Source organism: Coenobita brevimanus, chromosome 54 (assembly GCF_032717465.1).
Source record: "Coenobita brevimanus isolate Jiangsu-jjx chromosome 54, ASM3271746v2, whole genome shotgun sequence".
Classification (NCBI taxonomy): domain Eukaryota; kingdom Metazoa; phylum Arthropoda; class Malacostraca; order Decapoda; family Coenobitidae; genus Coenobita; species Coenobita brevimanus.
In genome coordinates this window covers 29,878,387-29,906,277 of record NC_137007.1, presented here as the reverse complement: position 1 = coordinate 29,906,277, position 27,891 = coordinate 29,878,387, and the positions used below count along the sequence as shown (strand labels likewise).

General features: G+C 41.9%; 1 protein-coding gene across 1 annotated transcript in view; it reads right to left on the bottom strand.

The window, feature by feature from the left end:
- Positions 1-2,284: 2,284 nt before the first annotated feature.
- The window catches only part of Strump (WASH complex subunit strump), a 34,666-nt gene continuing 9,059 nt past the window's right edge, over positions 2,285-27,891 (bottom strand). The window contains exons 3-23 of the mRNA XM_080273304.1: positions 27,605-27,707; positions 26,150-26,341; positions 25,615-25,835; positions 25,068-25,140; positions 24,467-24,712; positions 22,279-22,521; positions 21,083-21,193; positions 20,153-20,375; positions 19,466-19,644; positions 15,028-15,195; positions 14,536-14,676; positions 12,885-13,067; positions 12,516-12,521; positions 8,364-8,516; positions 8,058-8,212; positions 7,186-7,348; positions 5,459-5,561; positions 4,870-5,053; positions 3,594-3,820; positions 2,676-2,835; positions 2,285-2,510 (exon numbers count right to left, since the gene is read on the bottom strand). Coding sequence (XP_080129430.1) covers positions 2,369-2,510; positions 2,676-2,835; positions 3,594-3,820; positions 4,870-5,053; positions 5,459-5,561; positions 7,186-7,348; positions 8,058-8,212; positions 8,364-8,516; positions 12,516-12,521; positions 12,885-13,067; positions 14,536-14,676; positions 15,028-15,195; positions 19,466-19,644; positions 20,153-20,375; positions 21,083-21,193; positions 22,279-22,521; positions 24,467-24,712; positions 25,068-25,140; positions 25,615-25,835; positions 26,150-26,341; positions 27,605-27,707 — 3,376 coding nt within the window. The 3' untranslated portion in view covers positions 2,285-2,368. The remainder of the gene's footprint in view (positions 2,511-2,675; positions 2,836-3,593; positions 3,821-4,869; positions 5,054-5,458; positions 5,562-7,185; positions 7,349-8,057; positions 8,213-8,363; positions 8,517-12,515; positions 12,522-12,884; positions 13,068-14,535; positions 14,677-15,027; positions 15,196-19,465; positions 19,645-20,152; positions 20,376-21,082; positions 21,194-22,278; positions 22,522-24,466; positions 24,713-25,067; positions 25,141-25,614; positions 25,836-26,149; positions 26,342-27,604; positions 27,708-27,891) is intronic.

The window sequence follows — 27,891 nt, the reverse complement described above, 5'->3', positions numbered from 1 at the left end:
TGTGAGGTGCAGAAGCTCAAGGTTTCATATGAGTCATGAATCCCTTCACTATGATTTATTTTATTTTATTTACCCAGTATTCTTGCTAACATAAGACTACTTTTTTCAGCAGAGGAAACAAACCATCTATTAGCCCTTTAAACATAAGAGGTCTCTTATGTTGAAAAAGCTGTCATTAGCAAGATTCTAGGAATGAAGAGTACAAATTCAAAATCTACTTCAGAGTGTTTGGCTTCCCCAAACATGGTACATCCTACAAGCTATATCACAGATTGCTTTATGTGTGTCATTCATGATTAGCAAACTATTTGATAAATATAATTCAATATACAGTCTGACAAGATATTTTACAAATTCACCACGGTCAGAGGCAGAAACTGAATTCCAGGTCCCATGAAATCTAAGTTGGCAGCAAAGCCACAGAGTTAAAAATACTCCCCTTGCTCACCAGACTATGTAGGTTTTTTGTAAAGCTCATTACATACATAAACAGTTACAAGTTTGGCACTTTCATTACTAATAATTAGGCTAACAAAGTATTAGTCATATTGGTAATACCAATGCTACAGCTACCAGTCAAGTGGTTGACAACCATAAGGACATCCTCATTTTATGATTGTATGTTATGATGATGCTATATGAACACTTGCTTAAATGATCTTAACATTTTAGCAGCTACTCCTTGATATTTATGATTGCTATTTTCACTTATTCAATCACTACAATCCCCCACAAAGCACTTTTTTAAAATACCTGTATATGATTCCCAGTTTCACTTATACAATCACTACAAGCCTTATGTTAGATCGACTGTTATCTGATGAGTTTTCCTCAAACGTAACCCGATTGTATAGTGAGGCTGATCTGTAAAAAAAAAAAAAAAAAAAAAAAAAAAAAAAATATCAAGTTCTATATGATCCCTTTGTGTGGTGCTGGGGTTCTATATTACCCCTTTGTGTAGTGCAGGGGCTCAGAACTAAGCTACCACTGCCGAGAACATTTAGGGGTAGGTGTCCCTGGAGGCATTATCCTATATTACTGAATAACTTCCACCTGCATTATCTCTTAGAAATTCAGACTAATGCACACAGCACCATCCCTTCACCTAAGCTACAGCCTTAAACCACTAAACCACTTGCTAACGTACAAGGAGAATTTGCTTCTATGTTGAGATTACTGTGGCATGTAGAGAGATGTGAAGTTCTAATTGTACTGTAGTCAGTGTACAGTAGTGCATTTCTAAGTGTGGTGGAGTTACGAGTGTTGTGAAGTTCTATGCATCATGGAGCTGAAGGTGCTATGGAGTTCTAATTGTACTGTAGTCAGTGTACAGTAGTGGATTTCTAAGTGTGGTGGAGTTACAAGTGTGGTGAAGTTCTATGCATCGTGGAGCTGAAAGTGCTATGGAGTCCTAAGTACAGTAAACCTTCGCTATAACAAATCCCAATATAGTGGATACTGGATTTAATGAATGCCACAAAGCCTACCAAACTTTCATTAGGTGTAATGAATAATGGTTATTAAATGGGGTGCAATGGGTTACAATACATATGATACATGAGTTTCCTACCCTTTTTGCTCCAACCTAGCCTGAAACTGCCCTCTCCCCATTGTAATTACTGAGTTGTAATAACTGACTACAGTAGCCTATAGTATTACTGTACTGTATAAGTCATGAATAAGAGTTATGGCAAGGACGTGAAATAAGCAGCAAAAGGGCAAAATTATGGGTCAAATTAATGTAAAACAGGTACAGCTTACATTTTTAGTACTAGAATATGCTACTGTATTCATATATTTTCAAACACGTGCTTGAAATCCCACTTCAGGAGGGGATCCTCAGATATAATAAACTACCAGCTTATGAACCTGGCTTTCCCCCAGCTGGTCCTTTACAGCAAGGGTCTACTGTATTTTGAATATCTAAGTGTACTGGTTCTAAGTGCACTGTAGTTCTACCTTGACTCCACTGAGATAAATGTACAGTACAGTGGAGTTTAAAAGAATGTATCATATACAGTACTAAGTTTTGAGCAAAGTATGAAGTTCTGAAGTGTACACTTAATTTGAGCAAAGATAACAATATTTACAACTTATTTTTGGATATAAACAGTTTCCACCAGCAAATTACCACCTTCATCACTTTACACAGTGCAGAGGTGATGTCAAGGAAAAAGTAATCTATTGTAAATAATAAATAAGTGATGTCAAGGAAAAATCAACCTCTACAAACAACAAATACTGTACGTGATATGGATATGGCTAAACTACAGCACTGGTAAGTAATAATGAAGAGAAGTCAGGAAAATAGTCACAGGTGATGTGCATATGGCTAAACAACATTAAAAAAGTGGTGTATATGGAGGACTCAGCCACTGTGGACTGCTAGTAGGTGCTCTGGGACATAGAGTGAGAGCGTCTTTAGCGGAACAGAAAGCTTCCTTGCCACCTCCTGCAGTACACCCAGCCCCGTTGTCACCTCATGCGGTAAATCCACTGCACGGTTGCCACTGAAAGATGAGGCGTAGTTGTGGTATGCCCTTCAAGAATAAAACATGTTTTTTAACAGTGTAGCTATTCACAGCTCTTGAGAATGGGTTCAAACATACAACAAAATAAAAAAGTAAATAAAATACGTTGCATATCAAACCCAGTAGTGATGTCAAAATGGTCACCTTGTAGCGGTGTGTGCGGTGTATGATGTGATGTACTGAGCCAGTAGCTGTATGAAGCGCAGTGTGTGGTCCTGGTGGAACTGACGCAGCACCGTTGCCAGACCCACCATCAAAGGCTCTCCATCCACACCTTCAGTACCTCGGATGCTTATCAACCCACCTACAAAAAATATTAGAGAAGAAAGTGGAAAAATTTATAATGTTATTAAGAATACGCACATGGTAAGTACAGTAGTCATCATCATCATCTAGACCTCCTTTACCACTCTAGGGCTGGGTGAGGAGGAGCACGTCCAGACAGCCTAAGTTTGCCCAATCCAATGGGCCACACTTCCATTCACTCATCATTCAAGCCCCCAGAATCCTGGCTCTATCTGATATGCCAATAACATTCAAAACTTTCTGTAGCTTCACATAAATAAATCTGATACAGTCAATCTGGACGCTGTCATGTTAAAAGGGGTGCCAAATCCCTGATCATGCACTTCTTCTCACAAGATTCATTCAGCCAGCTCCATCTTTTGTCAGCCCCTAGCCTCACAGACTTCCATACCTCACTTCCTTACACACTCATCCACCATATCTTTCCACCTTCTCCTTGGTAAGTAGTACAGTAAGATAAACAGATAAAGACAAACTAACAATGTGTAAATAACTGTTACAACCAAGGATGTATGATGTACTTCACAGCCTACAAAATATGAAAATTTACATGGTAAAAGTACACACCTCCTATCATATTATTACTGATTTAGGATTTGTTTTAATTTGTATAAACATGGCATTTCAATTTAAACCGTTATGTGCTTCACTGCGTTTAATACTTTGTTGGTCATAGAATATAAACTTTGAGTTCTACCTATCTTCACTGAACTAAATGTGTTGTACAAATGACTTGCTAAAGAACAGATAGCTCACCAACAGTCTTAGTATAATGTATCTTTGAGATCTGTGATGCAACAGTTAGGAGGAGAATGAGTCCAAGCTGCGGCAAAGGCTGAGTGGTGAGGTAGATGCGGTCCAGTGGCTGAGTCATGCCCGTCCACTCCAGCAGCACACTGAGCTCACTGGTTAGGACACCATCTTCATCGGGGTATGGCCGGGTGGGGTCCGCATAGTGCTGCTTTACATCATTCATGAGTGACCTGGTAAAAATGACCACATTTATTTCATGACAACTCACAGACAGGTAACTCTGCCTTCACTGTAATGCAACCCCTCACATCACATACCTCCACTCTGCCCTCACTGTAATGCTATCTCTCACGTCACAGTACTGTACATCCACACTGACCTCACGCCATGATACTCTTCATGCCACAACACATCTACCCTGCCCTCACTGTAATGCAACCCCTTACCATCAATCCATCCATCATCCAATCCTATGTTGCCCCATGAGGAGCGTAGGAGCCCGGAGCTAGGCAAGTTGGTCCTGGCATTTATGATGACAGTGACCAACCTCACTCATCCCTGAGTGGCATTATGTGAGCAATAAACCCCAACCATCCCTTGGATATAAACCTTCACGGGCTCAATCCAATTGGAGCACCGTTATTACCCACTAAACCACCAGGCGCCAAAATTTGGTTATATGGTTACCACCCAGTGTAGTAAATGGTTTCCTGGTGTACAGAAAACCATTTGGCTTGTCACTCAGTGTAGAGTCACCCACAGGCAGAAGGAAGACGAAAGAATAAAGGGAAGAAAGACCCAAGAGGGAGTGTAAAGTCACCCACAGGCAGAAGAAAGAGGAAAGACTGAAGGAAAGAAAGACAGAAGAGGATGGATGGAAAGAAGGATGGAGGAGAGGAAAGGGCAGACACCCGAGAGTAGCACTACATCAAGTGAGCACCACAATATATCCACTCTGACCTCAATGTAACGATGCTCCCTCATACTACAGTATATCCACTCTACTGGAAGAATAATGAATACGGCAATATTGATTCTAAATCTGTAATCTGTTCCCTGCAATATATATCTGGGACTGAGCCTCTGAGCACACAATCCCCAACTCACTGCTCTCTCCACTCCATCACTACCTCTTTTTCCTATCTAATAACTGAAACATTTAGCCAGTCTAGATGCAATAAGAAGTCATATCATGATGAATTAATACATATTGTTTGAAAACCTGCAATTCATTCTTCATAGAACTAACAGAGCAGTACACTATAAAATCAATACTAACTCATTCATGGTCTGAAGGGCAGTGGCGAGGTACTTAGCATCAAACTTGCAGGATGAGTTGAGTCTGTTAGCGGCATGGAGACGGAGAATTTGCATCTGTCCCACCTTCATTATCCGCTCCACCACCTGTAATGTAAGTTTACCAGTGCGCTGGATCCATCCTGTATATTGGCGCACTGGCTGCCCTGTGTGGGGCGAGAAAGGGAGAGTGATACAGGAGAAGGCAAGGGAGATACAGAGGATATGGAGAGTGATCCTGAAGTGACACTCAAGAGAACAGCAAGATCAATATACTGTATCTCCAACTACACTGATAGGACAGATTCACATTTATTAAACAATTCAATTTGATGATGGATAGAATACAGTTTCTTCATGTCAAACAATGGAATGAATAACTTTATCCACCAATATTGTCCCTAAATGGATTAGTACAAAGAATAATTTCTCACCATTTAAGCTCCTTAGTAAAACAGCATCATCATTTTGTTCTCCCCACCACCAAGTAATTTTATTCAGGTCAGGAAAGACCCCTCACAGTGGTGGGGCTAAGTATCACAAACATTAAGGAACAACTGTATATTACTTACCAACAATATCTGTATTGGGGTTGAGTTGAGGTGCCATGGATCTTAGAGTTTCCTTCACAACAGCATCCTTCTTGCATACAGCTTCAGTTTCCTGCACCAACAGCTGAGGGAGAAATGAGTTGTTTTACCTCATCATCTTCCACCAAACAAGGTATAAAACTGACTACACCAAAACATGCCTGGATTGTCTCATTCACATCAACCCTAAATGAAATAGCGTAGCCCTATCATATTTTCACTACATACTGCATAGTATTAGCATCTAAATGGTGACATGTGCAGGCTTATAGCACCATCTCTTACAGATGAGATTAATGATTAATGGGCCTTGAAAAAAGGGCTATCAAATCAATGACCACAATTATTACTACATAATCAGTCATAATCTTATTTCTAAAAAAATGAATAAATAAATAAATAAAAATAAACTGTATAAAAAGAAAATGAAATGGGTACTATACTAAAGAAAATGTCATTCATTCATTCATCATGCAATCCTGTGTTGCCCCACGAGAAGCATAGAAGCCTGAGGCTAGGCAAGTTGGTCCTGACATTTAAGATAAGTGACCAGCCTCACTCATCCCTGAGTGACATCATGTGAGCAATGAACCCCAACCATTCCTTGCACATAAACCTACACATGCTCAATCTGATTGGGTTGCCTTAATTACCCACTGAACCACCAGGAGTGGTAATTTGGTTATATGATTGCTACCCAGCATAGTAAATGGTTTCCTGGTGTATAAGAAACCATTTGGCTTGTTGCACAGTGTAGAGTCACCCACAGACAAAAGGAAGAGGAAAGAATGAAGGAAAGACAGAAGAGGAAGGAAGGAAATAAGGAAGGAAGACAAGGACAGTCACACGAGAGCAGCACTACATCGAGTGAGTGGATGTTGATAGCCTCCACCTACTAAAGAAAAAAAAGCAATCAAAGCCAAGCCTGAACCTGTACCTTTGTGACAACACGAAAGGCAATGAGAAAATAAGGAAAAAAAAAATAATGGTAATTGCCAGCTCTGAATCCCATAGTGCACTCTTTGAAGTATAGTATTTAAAAGGCTACCATTCATTCTTTTATTCATTCATCATCCAATCCTACATTCCCCCATGAGGAGTGTAGGAGCTTGGGGCTAGGCAAGTTGGTCCTGACATTTCAGATGAGAGTGACCAGCCTCACTCATCCCTGAGTGGCATTACATGAGCAATAAACCCAAACCATCCCTTGGATATAAATCTTCACTGGCTCAATCCGACTGGAGCTCCGTAGTTACCCACTAAACCACCAAGTGCCAAAATTTGGTTATATGGTTACCATTCAGCATAGTACATGGTTTCCTGGTGTACAGGAAACCATTTGGTTTCTCACTCAGTGTAGAGTCACCCACGGGCAGAGGAAGAGAAACGAATGAAGGAAAAAAAGAAAGAAGAGGGAGTGTAAAGTCACCTGTAGGCAGAGAGACAAGGAAAGAATGATGGAAAGAAAGACAGAGGAGGATGGAAGGAAAGAAAGGTGAAGGAGAGGAAATGGCAGACACCCGAGAGCAACACTACATCGAGTGAGTGGATGGTGAGTCCCCCACCTACCACACAGTCCAGAATGTTCGATCAACCTAAGACCTTGGCAGTGTTTTACATACAGAAAAACCTCTAGCCACCTGTCAGACTCAAACAATAGCATGTTAAGCAACAAACTGTTCCTATTCCAGAGCTCTACTGAGCCTGACCTGTAGTTCTGTGACAATAAGGAAGGCAAGGAGTTTGTCAACGCCAGTGAGTCCCGCGGTGCTGATGCTGGACTCCACCTTGGCCATCACCGTGCTGGACAGCACCTCTGTGTGGGCACGGCTGTCATACCACGTCCCTAGCTGGCTTACATATACAGTTGTTCTGTAAATACAAAATAAGTGGTGACATGTATATAAGCATAAATACAAACATATACAACGGCTATTTATACTGCTTAGACACGTGTGTTTCTAGTTTCAGGTCCTGTACAGCTGATCATTGTATTTTTTTTTTTTTTAATGCTATGAAGAAGGAATCAAGGACCAAGAGCCAGCAATAATTGTTCCTTCCAAGAGAAAAACAAAATACAAGAGACAGCCAAATCCAAGTGTGTTATACAATCATATGAAATTCAGTGATACGCACATGAACCTCTTGCATATACGAAATCTGACTGATCACTTGAAGTTCTGTAAAGTACACGGTGGATGGAGATCCAGCCTCTTGAAATAGATACCAAGCTCCAATATCCACAAACAGACATACATTTAGGCAGCTGATCATTGTATTTTTTTTTTTTTTAATGCTATGAAGCAGGAACGAAGGACCACGAGCCAGCAATAATTGTTCCTTCCAAGAGAAAAACAAAATACAAGAGACAGCCAAATCCAAGTGTGTAATACAATCATATGAAATTCAGTGATATGCACATGAACCTCTTGCATATACGAAATCTGACTGATCACTTGAAGTTCTGTAAAGTACATGGTGGATGGAGATCCAGCCTCTTGAAATAGATACCAAGCTCCAATATCCACAAACAGGCATACATTTAGGCAGACATTCCCCCCCTCACATTCCCACAACTCACTTAGGGTCAGTAATGCGTAGGATCTCCCTGACCAGTCTGCCAATGAAGTTGACAGATTGAGGGTCTGATGGGGGGAACTTGGGGATGGGGATGGCTGTGCTCTGGTACCTGCTCTCATGGTCTGATATCTTCTTCTTCACCAGCTGGTTGCATTCCTGAATACATACATTTTAGAAAGGGTATTAATTCTATCTCCATAATTTCTGGTTTTGACTTGTACAGAACATTACATGCATAATATAAAACTGCTATGGAACTTAATAAATGTTAATGGATCATAAAATTTCAACAGGCTCCAGCCCTCACCTGCTCCACATTATAGTTGACAATACGAGACATCTCCTCCTGCCAGATCTTGAGGCCGTACATGCTGATGTAGTCCTGGATGTACTCAAATGAGGTGCGGAAACCCGTCATCTGCTGCTCCACAACTGCCAGCCGTCGGTATAACTCACTACCCTGGGGTATGCACCAGTAAATAAACACTTTTGATACAAGGATCTCATATGCAAAATAAATTCTTCTGGCAGTAGCAGGAATAAAAATGCAAAGCAACATTGACTTGTACAGAATAATCCCTTCAGTATGAGAAACAGCAAGAATATAACAGACATCACACAACGCTGCAATGGAGATTTTCTAACTTCTTCATTGCAAGAGAGTCCCCAAGCAATATAATATCTGTTAGGCAGCAGCAAGATTAAAATAATTATAAAAGTGATATCATACACATGTGGTTAACAGGATGTGCTTCTGGAAAAAGTAATGATGTATGGAAGGAGACAACAGAAGCAGGAGAAATGTGTGAGACTTTTCAGTTATGTAATGCTACCGGAGAAGTAGTATGTTCTGAAGTGTTCTGGCATATGGTAACCTAGCTTGGGGCCTCTCCATTTCAAAGGGGAAAATATGGGACTGGTTGTTACTGTTTTTTAATGTCAACATTCTGTATGGTCCTGGTAAAGACCTTAAGGTATTTCTATCCCTAACTTTCGCTCTGTTGAGCACCACCTCTCCTCCTCTAAACCTCACCTTCTTTTTCTAACGGAGACTCAGCTGTCTGAGGCAACTGACAGCAAACCCTTTTCTGTATCCTCCTACTTTCTCTATACTCATTTCAAAGCCAAAGGTGGCTGTTGTGTATACATACGCAACGACTTATCTTGCTCTCGTGTTCCTGAACTTGATTCTTCTGAATTCTCCACTCTCTGGCTTCGGCTTTCCTGTCATTCTCTGACTAAATATATCTGTGCTGTTTACTTATCCCCTAATTCTACTGACTATCTAAAATTCTTCGACTATCTTACTTCTACGATGGAACACATTCTGTCCATTTCTCCTTTCTCTGAAATCTCCATTCTTGGAGATTTCAATGTTCACCACCACCTTTGGCTCTCCTCTCCTTTCACGGATCCACCTGGTGAACAAGCCTACATCTTTTCTATCCTTAATGACCTAGAGCAGCTTGTACAGCACCCTACCCGTATCCCTGACCGCCTTGGAGAGAGCTCCAACATACTTGACCTCTTCCTCACAACTAATCCTTCAGCTTACTCTGTTGATCTTTTCTCTCCGTTGGGCTCCTCCGATCACAACCTTATTACCTTAACCTGTCCTATCGCTCCAGTACGGCCTGCGGACCCTCCAGGGAAACGTCGTCTCTGGCATTTTGGAGCTGCGGACTGGGAGGCCCTCAGGCAGTACTTCTTTGATTTTCCCTGGAATGATTATTGCTTCCATGGCCGTGAGCCATCTGAGTGTGCCTTGCGCATTACGGAGGTTATTCTCTCGGGCATGGAAGCATACATTCCTTTCTCATATCCTTTGACTAACGCAAGAAAGCCTTGGTTTAATCACGCTTGTTCTAATGCTGTCCGCAACAAGGAGAAGGCCTACAAAAGGTACCGGAGCCAACCCACCCCTGAATCACATAATCTTTACGTTTCTGCCCGGAATCGTGCTAAGTCTGTTCTTCGCTCTACTAAAAATAATTTCATCCATACTAAATGCTCTCAACTCTCCAACTCGAATTCTTCCCGCTCCTTCTGGCACCTTGCCAAAAATCTTTCTAACAACTTTACCTCATCATCCTTCCCTCCTCTTTTCTACTCTGATGGTTCTGTAGCTATTTCTTCTACTGATAAAGCAGATCTCTTCGCACAGACTTTCTCCTCCAATTCCACCTTAGACGATTCCGGTGCTGTTCCTCCATCACTTCCCCCCTCTGACTTCCTCATGGCTGACATTAAAATTTCTTCAGTTGATGTATTTTCTGCCATTACTGGCCTCAGTACTAACAAGGCATATGGGCCTGATGGGGTCCCTCCTGTTGTTCTCAAAAACTGTGCTTCTGTGCTTACTCCCTGCCTAGGCAAACTATTTCGCCTTTGTCTGTCAACTTGTACCTTTCCTTCTTGCTGGAAGTTTGCTCTCATTCAGCCAGTCCCAAAGAAGGGTGACCACTCCCAACCCTCCAACTATCGTCCAATTGCTTTAACGTCCTGTATTTCAAAAGTTTTCGAGTCAATTCTTAATAAAAAAATTTTAAGGCATCTTTCCTATCACAACCTTCTTTCCGATCGTCAGTATGGGTTCCGTCAGGGACGCTCCACTGGCGATCTTCTCACCTACCTTTCAGACTCCTGGTCATCCTCCTTTCGGGACTTTGGCGAAAGCTTTGCCATTGCACTTGACATCTCAAAGGCTTTCGATCGAGTCTGGCATAAATCTTTAATTTCCAAACTGCCCTCCTACGGTTTCTATCCTTCTATCTGTACCTTCATCGCTAGCTTCCTTTCTGGTCGTTCTATAGCTGCTGTCGTAGACGGCCATCGTTCTTCTCCTAGATCTATCAACAGTGGTGTTCCTCAGGGCTCTGTCCTATCACCAACTCTCTTCCTTTTATTCATCAATGATCTTCTAAGCTGTACATCTAACTCTATCCACTCATACGCTGATGACTCCACCCTTCACCTTTCCATTCGGTTCCCATAACGCCCATCTCAACAGTTACTTCAAGAAACAAGGGATGAGGCTATGGCACACCTAATGTCTGACTTGGCTCATATCTCTGACTGGGGTAAAAATAATATGGTTGTCTTTAATGCTTCTAAGACTCAGTTCTTACACCTATCAACCCGACAGAATCTTCCACAGGTATACCCACTAATGTTTAATAATATTCAGATTAATCCTGCATCATCCTTGAACATGCTTGGGGTTTCATTTACTCGGGACTTATCTTGGAAAGATCATATTGCATCTCTTGTAAAATCTGCTTCCAAGAGATTGGGTGTGCTAAGCCGACTCCGCTCTTTCTTTACCCCTGCACAATTGTTGACTCTATACAGGGGTTTTATCCGCCCCTGGGTGGAGTACAACTCTCATGTGTGGGGAGGCTCCCCACATACAGCTCTTCTCAATAGGGTGGAGTCAAAGGCTTCTCGTCTCATTAACTCTCCTCCTCTTACTGACTCCCTTCAACCTCTGTCTCTTCGCCGCACTGTTGCATCTTTATCTCTTTTCTATCGCTACTTTAATGGTCACTGCTCCTCTGAACTGTCTGCTTGCATTCCTCCACCTCTACGACGGGCGCGTAGCACCCGTCTGGCAGCAAACTCTCATCCCTTTTCTGTCCAACTCTCTAATGCAAGAGTTAACCGTTACTCCCAGTCTTTCATTCATGCAACAGGTCAGCTCTGGAACTGTCTCCCTCTGTCTGTATTTCCTCCTGCCTATGATCTCCAGTCTTTCAAACGCAGTGTGTCCAGGCATCTCAAAATGATCGGATCTTGAATTTGGCTCTCTATTGTATTTTGTTTTTCTCTTGGAGGGAACTGTTACTGCGGGCTCATGGCCTTTGGTTCCTTCTTCCTCGCATAAAAAAAAAAAAAAAAAAAAAAATGTGGCCACCTCCCATGACATACCACCTTCCCTCACATATATATTCCATAACTATGGCATATCCCTCCACCACACGCACTTGTGTATTTAAATGGGCTTTTGTCTGACGATTCATTCAGCTGAGAATAATCATAGCAAGTTCGCGGGTAAACCTTGATTAATCCTGCTACTGCTGCTGTTGATGTACTGCACTTAGGAATTTGTTTTCAAAGTAAGCACCTGCTGACTTTGCTCACCTAACAGTCAGAGGAAAAATGAAATCTTACATCCAGTAATACTTCTACAGATCTCTTCCACTTATGTTAACAAAATATCTATTATCTACCAGGCTGATAAGAATAAAGATAAGGGGCTACATCAATCTCAACAGAACAATATGGGCCTACAAACTAGAAAAAGGGAAACTGCAAAACTAGGAGAACTTTCAGTGTCCAGCAAAATGCCTATACATTTAATCTTATCATTCAAAGCTTTAAAATTCTTGGCTTCATTCAACAAGCATACATCTCCCACATTACATTCTTAATAAATAAATAAACATCAACAAAAACTTACTCTATTCTGTCATCAGCATCATGAAAAGAGAAAAACAGGAAGTGACTTTGCATTAAAAAAGGGATTTCAACACATACAACCTATGTACACTGTTATCAAATGTATACACAGCATATAAATGAGAGGTTATGAAAAGAAGCTTGCAAATTATTATCGGGAAATAAAACCTTTTCCAATTCGCTAATGATATATTATCATACCAGTTCTTAGAATCCCCTATTTTCCAGGACTTGTATCACCTTAACTATTTGTATCTTATTTCAGTGCAACCAGTTCTCAGAACGTCCTATATTCATTTCCAAAACCTGTATCAACTTAAATGTTTGTATTCAATTTCTCTGCATTGATCTGATCTCAACTTCCCTTTACCTTAACTTTTGTGTTGAATGTGAGTCCTGTGTGTAGTATACGAGCCACCAGCGCCACCAGTTCCCGCCGCACCCCGTCCTCCAGCAGGCGTCGGGGGTCCACCTGAATCACCCCCACCAGAGTTGTCTCCATCATGGCCACACCCTCAGCCAGCACTGCCACACCCTGACTCAATTCTGCCATCTGGCCCGGGTTCATATTGTAATATCAGCTCTGTTTATCTATCAGCCTTTCTACAGTACTTGCTTGTCTGTCTAGTCCATTCACAGTAAGACCTCTTTATAACTCCAGTTACCAAATTCAAGCTTTAATGAAGTCTGAATCAAATAAACAATCTTCTCATATACCAAATAAGGTTTGGTGAACATGGTGATGCAACACAGCTAACCAACCAACCAACAGCATCTTTCTACCTCTGCTCAGCATAGTGTAAACATTTCAACCACTGTTCTGACAGTTACCTTGTTAGTTTTACTCTTTCACTGTTCTGTAATTTAGTACACATTGTACAATACTGAGTTGTGCAGTATCCTTACATATCTAACAAACTAGGATATGTATATAACAAACCACTGTACTGTACCATACTGAGCTGTGCAATACCCTTGCATATGTAATGAACTAGGATACATATACAGTATAATAAACCAGGATTAATAAATTATGACTATTAAACATTTGATTTAAAAAATTTTCTAATTTTACGTCAAACTGTTACCCCGCTTAGTCTGACAAGGAATACAGCAAAGTGGGTTTACTAATCTGTCAACCTATCTGTCAATACATTTCTTTTTGCCTGTCTATGAGCACAGGGACATGGCAACTCCATTACCCTACACTTAATCTTGCAACCAGCCTTACAACTTGTATGATACTATAAGGAGGACAGTGTGCTTTGGGATTCACCTTCTCAAATTTATGGTCTAGAAAAGATAAAAAATAAGTGTTTCATCTTAACCCGTGTGTCCATGAAAAACAAAGTTAGGATGATGGCCAGCTGGTTTTGCCAAGTGCCTGCTGCACAAATCTAAAATTTCACTTAGAATGGTAACAATTATCATTCACTGGTAACAATTATCATTCACTCATTCATTCATCATCTAGTCCAGTGCTGCCCCATTAGGAGCATAGGAGCCCGGGGCTAAGAAAGTCGGTCCTGACATTTAGGATGACAGTGACCAGCCTCATTCACCCCTGAGTGGCATTATGTGAGCAATAAACTCCAACCATCCCTTGGATGTAAACCTGCACCGGCTCAATCCGACTGGAGTGCCCTAATTACCCACTAAACCACCAGGCACCATAATTTGGTTATATAGTCACCACCCAGTGTAATAAATGGTTTCCCAGTGTACAGGAAACCATTTGGCTTGTCACTCAGTGTAGAGTCAACTGTAGACAGAAGGAGGAGGAGAGAATGAAGGAAAGAAAGACAGAAGAGGAAGCAAGGAAAGATGGAAGGAAGAGAGGAAAGGATGGGCACCTGAGAGCACTACACTGAGTGAGTGGATGGCAAGCACCCCCACCTACCACATTATAATGCCCATAAACCTCTCTATTACCAATCACTACTACTCTTTCCAATCACTTACAAACCACTCTCCCTCAAGTAGCTACTTATTCCACATCATCTTGCAGTCTTTAAACTAACCTGGTATCTCTCAGGCAACTGAGCAAAGTCCCTCATCTTGTCCTTGTCAAGGCGGGTCGGCACTGGTTTGAGCTTCTCTGTCTGTAACTTGATGATCTTTGCCAGCAGACCAAACATCGTCTCAGGGATGATCTGCAGGACCTTCAAGGGGTAATGGTGAACTTTAATACCGCTCTTCTAATTAGTCTCTTCAATCTGATGATGTCCTTTTCCATTCTATTCTTTTTAACATTAGATAATTTTATTGAAGGTCAACCAGATCTTGTGGTGAATGGATTATTGAAGACTATAATAAACTCCTTCAGTTCCAAAATTCTCTCTAAAGCAAAATAAAATTATTTCATGGCAGCAAAAATTAAACTAAAAATATATCACCAGATCCAAGAGGTTAACAATGATCACTGTCTGATCTGCTAACCATTGGCCATATTTGGTGAAGTACAGGGGTTATGATGATGTCAATGGTTAGAAATACCGGTACTCTACCCTTACCTTCCTAACATATGAGACCAGCTCCCCAGAGTAGTATCCTGAGACAGAGATGAGGTCTGGACTGCGTGCTTGGTTGATGCGCAAGAGGGGGAGGTCCAGGCCTGAGGAAAGCTTGAGGAATGTTGCTCGCAGCCTGGCCACATGCGATGGATCCTTCTTTATGGCAGCCTAAACACACAAGAATAACAATGTACAGACAGTTTGCATTAGAAGAAAGGGATGAGTTATATCCTATATTAGGTTCATATTATATGCTGGTGATGTATTTAAAAAAATCTTAGTTTTCCATTCATCATATTCATCTAATTCAATGTTGCCCCAGAAGGAGTGTAGGAGTCCGGGGTTAGACAAGTTGGTCCTAACATTTAAAATGAGAGTGGCCAGCCTCACTCATCCCTGAATGGAATTATATGAGCAATAAACCCCAACCAAACCTTGGATATAAACCTGCACCAACTCAATCCAATTGGGGTGCCCTAATTACCCACTAAATTACCAGACCCCATAATTTGGTTACATGGTTACCATCCAGTGTATGAGCTAAATGGTTTCCTGGTATACAGGAAATGATTTGGCTTGTCACTCAGTGTAAAGTCACCCGTAAACAGAAGGAAGAGGAAAGAATGAAGGAAAGAAAGACAGAAGAGGAAGGAAGGAAGGAAAGAAGGAAGGAAGAGAGGAAAATAAAGGCAACTGAGAGCAGCACTACACTGAGTAAGTGGATGGTGAGCGCCCCATCTACCCCATCATTAATCTGAGGGATACACTGACAAACACAACTACTAAAGATTGCAGGCAAGGTCTGACTGTTTTTAAAAATTTACAGTGGATTTATTAAAAAGAAAAGGATAACATATAGAGTACATCCCCCTAGTACGCGAGTATATGGGCGGTAGAAGACGGCGCGTACTAGGAATTCGCATACACTGAATACATAAACTTATGGAAAAAATTACATACGGGCAGCACCCCCCTTCATGGGCAACCCTTGAGAGTCCTTTCAGGCCTAAGTATTGTACTGTACAGGGGAACTATCTAAGACATATTACCTAAGATAAAGTAAACCAACAAGATTATGGCTTTACTACGTCAACAAGGATATGGCTTAACTATACAAACAAGAATATGGCTGCTCACCTTAACCCAAGAAGACAACAGGCTTGATGGAGGTAAGAAGGGGATTTGAGGCAGGATGAGGCACCTAGCGTGCATCTCCTGCATCATCCGACACACCTCCTTTCTCACCACTCTTGCCACCAGCACTTTTGACACTTTCACTATGTAATGCACTCACTTCATTCATAAACCCTTCAAAGTATATTTCTGACACCTCAGACATTGCATCATCCTCTTGATCCTCCTCAGGATATGGCTCTTCTGATGTTGAAGGGAGTGATTCCTCATTTTCTTGATGCCAAAGGTAACGGGTGATGAGAATTTGCTTCTGTCTGTTTACTTCCTGGTTGTGCTTGTCTGTGTAGTAGCGGAAGGTTCTGTCCAGTGAAGCCATCACCTCCTCCAACTGCAGCTGAGAGCATTTGATGTCCTTGAATTCTTCCTTGAATTTATCAAGGGCACACAGTACCCGGCTGATCTCCATCATAGACAAATCTTCGCTCTCCATCACTAGTGTTGCTGGCTTTTCTGCTGCCATCTCCTACTCTGCGTCGGCCTCGTCCGCTCGCTGCACAACTTCCTGGGGTTCCTGCTCCACTGTTGCCAAATGTAAGCCCTTGATCTCCTCCAGCGTAACGGCCTGAAACCCGGGCACAGTTTGTGCAGTTGTAAGAGTGGCTGCCTCGGCAGCGGCAAGAGACTGAAAGCTGTTTCCCGGTGCGATTTCACACAGGTGCGGTACAAGGAGGCACCAAGCATGGTTAATTGTCGCAGCGGTTATATCTGCCCAAGAGAACAACAAGAATGTGATGGCATCCTTGAGGCTGAATGACCGCCAAAAAGCCATAACAGTCTTATCAGGAGTTGAAGCTGCTGGTGTGGGTGCTGTTCGTGGAGCAGGTGAAGTGGGTGGTAAGTCCAAGCCATCCTCGGTATCCATGACGTCACTTCCAGCTGTGTCCAAGTCAAGAATTGCCTGCAGTTCCTCGGAGCTGTCGGTCTTGCTGTGGAGATGATTGTAGAGGCATTGGTGGTATAGCTGCTTTACCATTGCAATTAACTCCTGGTCTTGCGGCTGGATGAGAGAGGTCATTCTGGGTGGCAAAAAAACAATCTTGCATTCCTTGCTGAGGTCTCTTAGCCAGGTTGGTTGACTTGGGGCACTGTCGAGGACAAGGAGCACCTTGAAAGGGATGCCAAGTTCCTTGGATTTAGCCTTGGCATAAGGGATGAAGTGCTGCAACAACCACTCGGAAATGATGTTGCTCGTCATCCAGCCACTGGAATTGCTGTACCAGTACACCCCGCTATCATCCATGCAGCGAAGATTCTTGTAACATCTGGGGTGTGCTGTGGTATGAACCACAACAGGCCGCATCTTGTGTGAGCCTGGTAAGATCATGACGAACATGACTGTTATCCTGCTCTTGTCCACTTTTCTCCCTTGGGCCTGGCGCTGCTGCTTACTGATATACGTAGACTTCAGCATTGCCTTGTAGTATAGAGCCATTTCATCTATGTTGTATATTTGGTGCTTGCTGTAGCCACCCTTGTCAATTATCCCCTTCAGGATGGCAGGATAGTCCCTAGCTGCCATTTCATTGGCAGATGCACGCTCGTCGGTGAGGTGGATGTGATGTAGCTCCTTCCTCTTCAAGAACCGGCATAACCATCCCCCGGAGGCTTTAAAGGGTTTTGTGACACCCAGCTTCACAGATGCAGCTTTGTAGAAAATATTGGCCTGGTCCCTGATGTGGCACCCATTCTGTGGAAATCCTTCCTTCTCCTTCCTCATGATGTATGTTGCTAGGTACCGTTCCATGAGTATTATTGCCTGGTTGGTTAGCTTGCTTCTCCCGTCCAGTGCTGCTGTCCCATATGTCTTAACAGTCTTCTTTATGGCCTCCCTGTTCGCCCATATTGTTCTCACTGTCGATTCTGCCAAGTCGAGTTCCTTCCCAATTGCAGTGTTACTCTTCCCACTCTCTTTCTTCCAAATGACCTCCATCCTCATGGCATGGGTGATGCACTCCTTCCTTCTCGAGGACAAGGGGAGGCGGTGGCTGAATCGGTAGAGAGGCGGCTTGCAGTCCTGATGGACCCAGGTTCGAATCCCGGCTGGGGCAGGGAACAGTTTAAGGATTTGAATTTCATAACAGCAGACTTTCCTGATCTACCAGATGACCCGCCGACATGTCGTAAAAATACCCCCGCTAATACCAATACACCAGTCCTGTATGAGACAGCCCTAGCATGTATTCAATATGGACGGTGGATGTTAGCGCCAAAGTGGTGACATGTGGAGGTGTAGGAGGACTACTGGGCCTTGGGATAGGCTACTGCCCCCGAGATATAGGCCCTGAAGCCTTTGCCCGGAGTAAAAAAAAAAAAAAAAAAAAAAAAAAAAAAAAAAAAGACATCCTGGCTCACAAAACAATATCCTCAGAGTAGACGAGAATGTTGCTGGAACAGTGAGTGTACCCTTTGTGTACGTGTGTTTCCTCTGCTGAGCCTCTCTCATCACCCTCCAAGCGGCGCATTTGGGCATCATGTGACGAGTGCGCATCATCGACATCACAAGGTAGGCGGAACATTGGCAACCGTTTTTCGCTTCTTGGGGTGGCAATGTTGCGTACTCGGGGTAACCCTGGATTTGGGCCACTCTTTGCTGCCAGTCTCGCTTACAATGAGGTTAATTCGCGTACTATTAAAAAATTCACTAAAATTTGAAAAAAAATAGGTCCTCGCATACAATGAGGATCGCATATTCTGAACTCGCATACTAGAGGGATGTACTGTAATGAGAACTAATGACAGCTTTTATGCATACAACTGCTACTGTAAAATGGGGGAAATGACAAATGAACTTTTATATCTAATAAATTTGGGGAAGTGACAAATGAACTTTGATATCTAATAAATTTGGAATTTATACCAATATAGGATGTCAAAAAAAGGCTTATAATTAGGAGTGCCAGGGCCTGTTTATCACACAATCTACATGACTGAAATTCCTTAACTCAATTTTTTAACACAGTCAAAGGATTACTTACCCTTTCAGTCTTATGATTTCTTTCCTAAGCTGAAAAGAATATCATCATCAAGCATTATAATCATCATCCTGCATCATTAACTAGAACAAAATAGAGAAGATGTCCACAAGCTGAATGGTTAACTGAGATTGTTCCTAATACTTTCAACCACAGGATATCCTTTTAAAGCTTAATACATCTGTCTAGCTTTAGCAAAAATCAAATATACACGATGTTTATGAGTTAACCAGCTTAACTCTTCAAAATTACACGAAACCTTGTTGCTCTACCTGCATAATTTCAGTGTATTCATCAACTAGGACCCAGGCATACGAGAGATCTGAGATGATGGAGAGTGTGACCAGATTGTCTTCAGAGACCCCTGCCACTCGCACCAACGCCTGCAGCCCTACCACCACCTCCTTGATGCCCTGAACCACACCAGCACTGCCCTCCAGACCATGGAATTCTGAGAAGAAACAATGAAATGATAATACAGCAACAATCTATTTAATTTATTCTTGTAATCCATATAAAGTTTATGTCAGCAAAATAAAGAAACATGCATCAAGTGGTAGGGAAAAAAAAAAAACACCAACAGGGTGATGTACTGCAACTCCTTATAGATACTCAATACAAGTACACTTGCTTAATTGTTTTTCTAGAAGTTGCTACATGTATATGTTACTGATGAATTAATACCAGCAACTAATTTCACAAGTTGCATCATTAATTTGTATTAATATCAGAAGTGAAAGATTATGCACTGACAGTTCCAGGTCCATGTGTCTTACTTGAAACTGTTGCACTATAGTAAAGTAGTGTCTTGCCTCCATGCACCCCAGGCTAGAAATTACATGAGTGAATACTGAGGTGTTATTCACATAATATACTGTACAACTAAGGAAAAGGTGCTATGAAACTATCTAAGACGGCCTTGTTTGGAGTGTCTGTATAGTATGGACTACTAATCTTACCCTTGACCTCTTTGAGAGCCTGTATGAGTTGAATAATCTTGCGACCTGAGGAGTCTGCATCTTCCAAGCTGAGACTCAGGATTTCTTCCCCAATGTCCTTGAACCACTTGTTCAGCCGGTCATTCTTGGCCACCCGGGCCAGTGGTCGACTGCCAGCAAACACTTCAGACAGCTCCAGGGCCTGCTGGTTGGCCTCCTTGCGGTACTTGTCCCATTTTGCCTCCTTTGGGTTTTGAAAATGTGGAAAAACTGTTACTGATGTTGTTGTGGCCACAGGCTCATCATAGCCAAGCAAGGTTTACCTTTTCCATCCAGAGATATACTTGAGGGTTTATTCTTGCTATCTCCAGAACTGGAGAGGTTTGATATAAATCTCACTAACCTCTTCAATATGAAAGGCATTTCTTAAGCTATATAAAATTTTCAGTGATGGCAAGAATAATAATTACATAATACTGTACATAAGTCACCAAACTGAGGGAGTTCAGCAAAATCATGATTTAACTCCATCAACCTGAGAATGTACCGCATATAATCTTGCAACCCACACACACACACATTTCTGTTCAACCTAGGAAGGATCTGTAGTAATGAAGGAGTTTACCGTATTAAGACTCATTTCTGTCATCTCCAATTAAAATTTCCCTTAAGCTGAGTAAAATTGTCTGGAGATAGCAAGAAGTAAGAAAAAAAGCATCACTAGATTCAAGGGGTTAAGCTCTCTATATATGATGGAAAATGAATGGTTGGATAAATTTTTAGATATGGACAGACATGTATCAGGCGTTATGGATACATAACATACAGATGGTGACTGTGACAGATAAACAGTGGGATAACTACCATGTCTAGGAGAGAGATATGTTGGGTGTTACTTCAGAAAGATGAAGGGAGAGGAAGCTAAACATCAGATTCTGCCTTGGCCCTTACCTTGTCTTCTACAAGCTTTCTGAAGGTCTGGTTGAGGTCCAACTCAAGAGTGGAGGTGTTGAGCAGAAGTTTGAAGACTGTCATGGGAGCAAACTGCATATCACTCAACACCTGACATGGAAGAGTTAAGATATTAAAGTAAAAGCCAATCTCATATTACCTGTCCTCCATAACAACAAACAATAAAAGTACAAGCAACAAGCAATCTTATGAACATTTTAAGCTCTGAAAACAATATCATCATCATCATCCGAATCTCCTTTCCCACCCAAGGGCAAGGTGAGGAGTAGCAATGTCCAGACAGCCCAAAATTGCCCAATCCAATGGGCTACGCTTCCATTCACTATATCATTCAAGCCCTCGGAATCCTGGCTCTATAGGATACGCCAAAAACATTCACCACGTTCTGTAGCTTCACCAAATCGTATCTGTCAGAGTCAATCCAGATGCTGCCACGTTAAAAAGGGGTGCCAAAAATACCTGATCATGCACTTCTCCTCACAAAATTCATCCAGCCAGCTCAATCTCCTGTCAGTTCCCTAGCCTCACCGACTTCCAAACCTCTCTTCCTCACACATTCATCCACCATATCTCTCCACCTTCTCCTTGGCCTACCTAGCCTCCTCCCTCCTTCAAATTTGCTCAGATATACCTGACACAATAAAAGTACAGTAATCCCTTAACATCCGCGGGGGTTAGGTAACAGAGACAACCGTGAATGTTAAAAATCCGCAGATATCTGCTGCCCCCCTTAAAAACACCTCTGGACCCCCCATTTCCTTATATAACTAAAGAAAAATCCTATGTGCATGTTTACAACCATTTTATTTAATACAAGAACACTAAACAACTACTTTGTTTAATACAAGAACACTAAAAGTTAAAAATAATGAATAGTGTACTCCTGCATGGTCTCTTCCGACTACTGTGCTCATCCCAGCTCCCTCCAAAAGGAAGAGTGTTACAGTATATTTTATTCACTGGATAATGCAATTACTGTACTAAAACAGCATCAACTGTGCCTGGGATAATGTTACAGTGTCAACAGAGCACACCGAGATGTCTTTTTTTTCTGTAGCCATCTGTGGATATTCAAAACTGTGTATGTTAAAACTGCAGATGTTAAGGGATGACTGTACAGGCAACAAGCAATCTTATGAACATTTTAAGCTCTGAGAACTTTACAAACACCATACTTGATCCCGGACAACTTTGCAGCGCCTGTTCCCTTCGGCTCCTGTCTTGGCAAGTGATGCAGTGTGGAGGACGGCCCAGCGTAGCGTGACGTTACATTCTCGCAAGAGGTTGAGGATGCGGCTACTGTGGTCCAGCACGCGGCCCTCTCCGATGGTCCCCTCTGCTAACAGTTGGTCTGTCTGCTTAACCAGTTTGGTCATCCGGGTGCTTGCTTTGGTTGCTTGGTCCCGGATGTTGGTGACCTGAATACAGAATGTGGATATGAAGAGTTGGGTCTGCACAACTGCCTGGTCTCGGAGGCTGGTGACTTAAGTAATGGTGGGAATACAGAACGGAAATAAGTCGGAAACAGATTAAAAATAAAGAGTAAAAATATCTGGAATGAGTAGAAATCTATCTATCCATCTATTGCCAGACGCCTCAATCCCGTTCGGGGTGGCCACAAACAAATTGCCTCCATGTCACCCTGTCCCCTGCCATTTCACTGCCCTGCTCCCAACTCACACCCCCCTGTCTCACATACCTCTCCACCCCATCCCTCCATCTCATCTTCAGCCTCCCCCTCCCTCTCCCCCCTTCCACCTCACTCACATACACTCTCCTCATCAGTCTTTCACCCTCCATCCTCTCCACATGGCCAAACCACCTCAGTGTATTTCTCCTAACGCATCCTATTACATCCACATCCACACCACAATGCTCCTTTATATCCTCATTTGTCAGCCTGTCTCTCCATGTGACTCCACAGGCTCCTCGTAAATAACTCACTTCCACTGCTCTCACTCTTGACTTGTGTCCTTCCAACAACGTCCAAGCTTCACTTCCATACGTTAGAGTTGGTATCACAATACTGTCATGTAGTAACTTTTTCACTACCATGCTCACTTCCCCGTTTCTTATCACTGCTTTCAAGGAACCAGCAACCTTTCTTCCTTGTTGTACCCTTTCAAGCACTTCACCCTCCAAACCTCCATCCTTACTCATCACACTACCCAAGTACTTAAACATACTCACATTTTCCAATTCCTCACCATCCAACCTCACTGTACATTCACTGACTTCACCACTCTCAGAGACCATCATTTTACTCTTCCCTACATTCACCTTTAGATTCCGTTTCTTACACTCCCAAACTCATCCACCAAGCCTTGCAGCTCCCCTTTGTCTTCACTCAACAACACAGTATCATCTGCAAACAACAGTACAGGGAGTAGAAATAAAGAGTGGAAATTAAGCTGGAAAGGTAGAAACAAAGTCTGGAAATACAAAACAATACAGTTGGACAAAAAGGACAAAAAGAGAGAAAATAAAGTTGAATCCAACATATAAAAATGGTGCTAAGTCTCTTGGAAGGAAAAGTCTTTATTAAATTCTGGTTATGCTAACATTTAACCCCTTCGTGCATGATGACTCAAAACAAGTCAAAACGGTGTTAGTCTGAAGAGGAACAGATGACACACTATGAAGCACTGGTCAGTGATAGTCTGAAGGGATGCGGATTAGGCAATTCTGGACAAAAATATTCTCCAAAAATTATGTTTTAGCATTAATGCGTCAATATTTGATGCGTCATAGGTCTGGGTGTCTATTTCCAGGACAATGCACTCAAATAGTCAGCATTCTCTCAGTTTTCTGTTCAGGGGGTGGGGGCATGCGCAATTTTTGGTGATTTACTCGAAAAATACTGGTTGTATCAGAATTCCGACAACACCACGTGAAAGCTCGTGAAATTCTGCATCTAAATATATGTTTAGCTCTTGCATTATGTAGACAAAATTTTGTGCTAGAGTGTTGGGCAGTTATTTTCACTATTGAACAACAGCATTCTCACCTCATTTCGGTACTTTCACAGTACTTTTACTCATCAATTCTGTGTGTTTTTATTAGCTTATCATATAATATAAACATCAGGGAAGATGATGGTATACAATTTATACCATTACAACCAATTTCTGGGGCAAATAAAGTACATGGAAATGCTTTCCTTTGTGCACATGTACAGCCTGCCCTCATGGCATTTTCTCTGATCATGTCACACACATTTACAGAAAACTTATGGTGGTGCATGAGGGGGTTAACTATAACAAAGTAAAGTTCAGATGAACTTGTCATACACTTATTTAGTGCCACATTCCAGTCATTTACAAGGAATAAAACTCAGTGCTAACTCTGTATACTGGTTCTCACCTCAAGTGTGTTATTTAGTGCCTGTTTTGCAGCTTTGTATGGTTCCCAGGCTTCTATGAGGTTGATGGTGATGCCCATGTAGTAGCTGACCACCCAGTTGTCTGGGAAGAACTTGTCGACGATCTCCCTCATACGTGCTGTCTGTGATGTAAGTGTGGCAGGTGTGAAGTACAGACACACCACCAGCATGGCTGCCTGGTTGGCCAATGCTGCAGAACGATGTTCAGGTGATGGATATGCTGCCACCTGTGGGTCACAGCAGAAGAGGTACATATTAACTTGTGTATATGCTATTTCAGTTGGCAATTTATTAGCTCATTTTTGCACATAATTATGCTTCAAGTCCATACAAAACATCAACTGTTCCATGGCAACCCTCAATAAGCGGATTCCTTAAAAGGAAGCATGATGTCAACTGGTTTGATACAACCTGATTTTCAAAACTGCAAACAGTAGTTTTTCTACACTACTTTTATTAATTTGTTGTACTGGTTATGAAGCTAAGTGTGTGAAGTAATGGAACGGCATGGAAGTGACTAAAGCAGCTTCTATATATATACTACGGAAGACTGGTTCTCAGTTTCTGTGAGAAAATACTTACTTGATGGTAGATGTCATCAGATCTCAAATGGCCCAGCACCATGTTAATGTAGTTACTGGGAATCTCAACTCTCCTGGAATTATTGACATAATTTCTATTTTTTTTTTGAAAAACTAAAGATTATTATTACTATCATTATTATTATTATTATTATTATTATCCATCCATCCATCCATCATCCCATCCTATGTTGCCCCATGAGAAGCATAGGAGCCCGGGGCTAGGCAGTTAGTCCTGACATTTAAGATGAGAGTGACCAGCCTCACTCATCCCTGAGTGGCATTATATCATTATTATTATTATTATAAGAACCACTGATTTGAGCACCATATTAATGACAATGATTCACTGACATCTTTTATAATTTCAGTATCAATCTGAAGTTACATGAATGAAGGTATATGAACATGTGTGGTTTAAGCTTGAGACATGACAGACTGATTGTGGAGGACAGGGTGACATGGAAACAATTTGTTTGTGGCCAACACCTCCAGGATTAAGGCACCTGGCTATAGTTAGATAGACAGACATCTGTACTTGTAGTTACCTGAAGTACTCTTCAGGGTAGCCTGGTGGACGTTTGCTGCCGAGTGCTGCCAAATAGCCAGTGGAGCGCAGCAATTTGCACACGTCATCAATATTGGTGTGTGTGGAGGCTCGCTGTCCGGCGTGGCGGTGGTGTGCCACAATTACCCTCTCTCGCACCACTCCAGGGAACACCGAGTCTACCACTAGCAGCATCACACCATACAGGTACAACCCCTCACACTGTTACAAGTGTCATCATCATTATCATCAGCAACTCAATCCAACCACAGCATCTTCATCATCCTAATGCAAGCACAGAGTCACAACCATTCTAATCTCATCACTGCTCCATAAAAATATCCATCGTAGCATTATCTACATCACAAGTAATTAACACACCATTTTCATAATCATTCACATTGCTGGATGCATCATCATCATAACTCGATCACAGCAGTATAATAACATCCACCTAAACATGACCAGTGCAGTTCTAAAGCAAAATCCACCAGCCCTCAACCGGCAAAAGTATCAACACTTTCACTGGATCTTACCATGAGCTGCTTTCCATCTGCATTGGTAAACATGTTCTCAAGGGTTCTCTGGATAAAGACGCCATCACTGAGGTCCTGCAGGAAGCTAATGAGGTCAGTGACATAGCGGTGGATGCTCTCAAAGGCAGAGTATAGACGTGCCACAATACTGCTGTGGCTTTCCCGGATTTCATCATCTATGTCAACAAGGGCCTAGGAAGGAAAAGGGACAAGAGGTTCAGTTGTGAATATTAATATATATATATATTTTTTTAGTCAAATAATTCTGAATATCTTACATCATCATCATCATCATCATCATCCGGACCTCCCTTCCCACCCTAGGGCAGGTTGAGGAATAGCAAAGTCCAGACAGCCCTAGTTTGCCCAATCCAATAGGCCACACTTCCATTCACTCACCATTCAAGTCCCCAGAATTCTGGAAATATCTGATACATCAAAAATTTTATATCTGAGTGAATTTGAAGGAGGGAGGAGGCAAGGTAGGCCAAGGAGAAGGTGGAGGGTATGATGGATGTGTAAGAGGAAGAGAGGTATGGAAGTCGATGAGGCTAGGGGAATGACGAGATCAAGCTGGCTGGATGAATGTTGGGAGAAGAAGTGCATGATCAGGGGTCTGGCACCCCTTTTTAATATGACCGCATTCAGATTGACTCTATTGGATACATTATGTGACTATCTTACATGCCGTTCTAAAAAGATTGATGACTTTGGAATACTGAATCACTGTACTGAGTTTTGAAAGTCATTTGTTCACAGTCTCAGGGTTTATAGTTTTGAAGTGAACCCAACCCTGTTCAACCAATGAATGTAATCTTAGCTACTTTATCCTTGCAAGCTCCTGATAATTATTTCCAGTTTAGGAGAGACTTTCTGAACTGAGGGGAATGTATTAAGAATGTGTACCAGTAGTGACCAAGCATAGGGGTTTGCACTGTGATGTGTTCTCCACCACACCTTACTAACTTGGGAGGTGTATGGACTTTATTAAAACCAAAAGCCAGCTTAAGAAAGGATAACTAAGAATGTCAAGGAAGAATACAGTAGAGGAGTACTTAGTCAGAGCAGCTTGGGGTGGCAAGAGTGAGTACTGGATCTCATCATTTATAATGGCTCAAACCTGTTTACATGGATCAGCAATCAATTATGAAAGAGGTTAAAATTTTTTCTTTTTTAATCACCATCCTTGGAACAACTCAGGGATTAGGAATTAGGTAACAGTTGGACAAAAATTACAAAGATAAGTTGCTGTCAATATTAAAACTTTTCAAAAACAACTGACACCCTTACTTAACATTTAGGAAAAGGCTGTTAACTCTAAAGGTTGCATGAATGTGTTTCAAAAGCCATTTCCCACTACCTTGTTATATATTTCAATGGTGTGAATTATCATTTATGTCTGCAACAATATATACCATGCTAGTTTTTCAGTACCTCTCCAATACCTGTACTTACTGGTGAGTTCTCGATCTTCCTGTTGAACCCCTCAGATGCCTTGAAGTATGTAAAATCCAGTACTACCTCACCATACTTCTGTTGCTCTGCTTTGGTTTCCAGTCTGGACATCAGAAACACCATCTTCATTATTATCATCATCATCATTGTCAATCATGATTATGATCATCATTATCATCACTGTCATGATCATTAACATCACCATCCCTATTATCATCATCATAATCATTACCTTATTTCCAACTAAAATCCAGGAAACAAGTGTACATACACATTAGAGTAAAAAT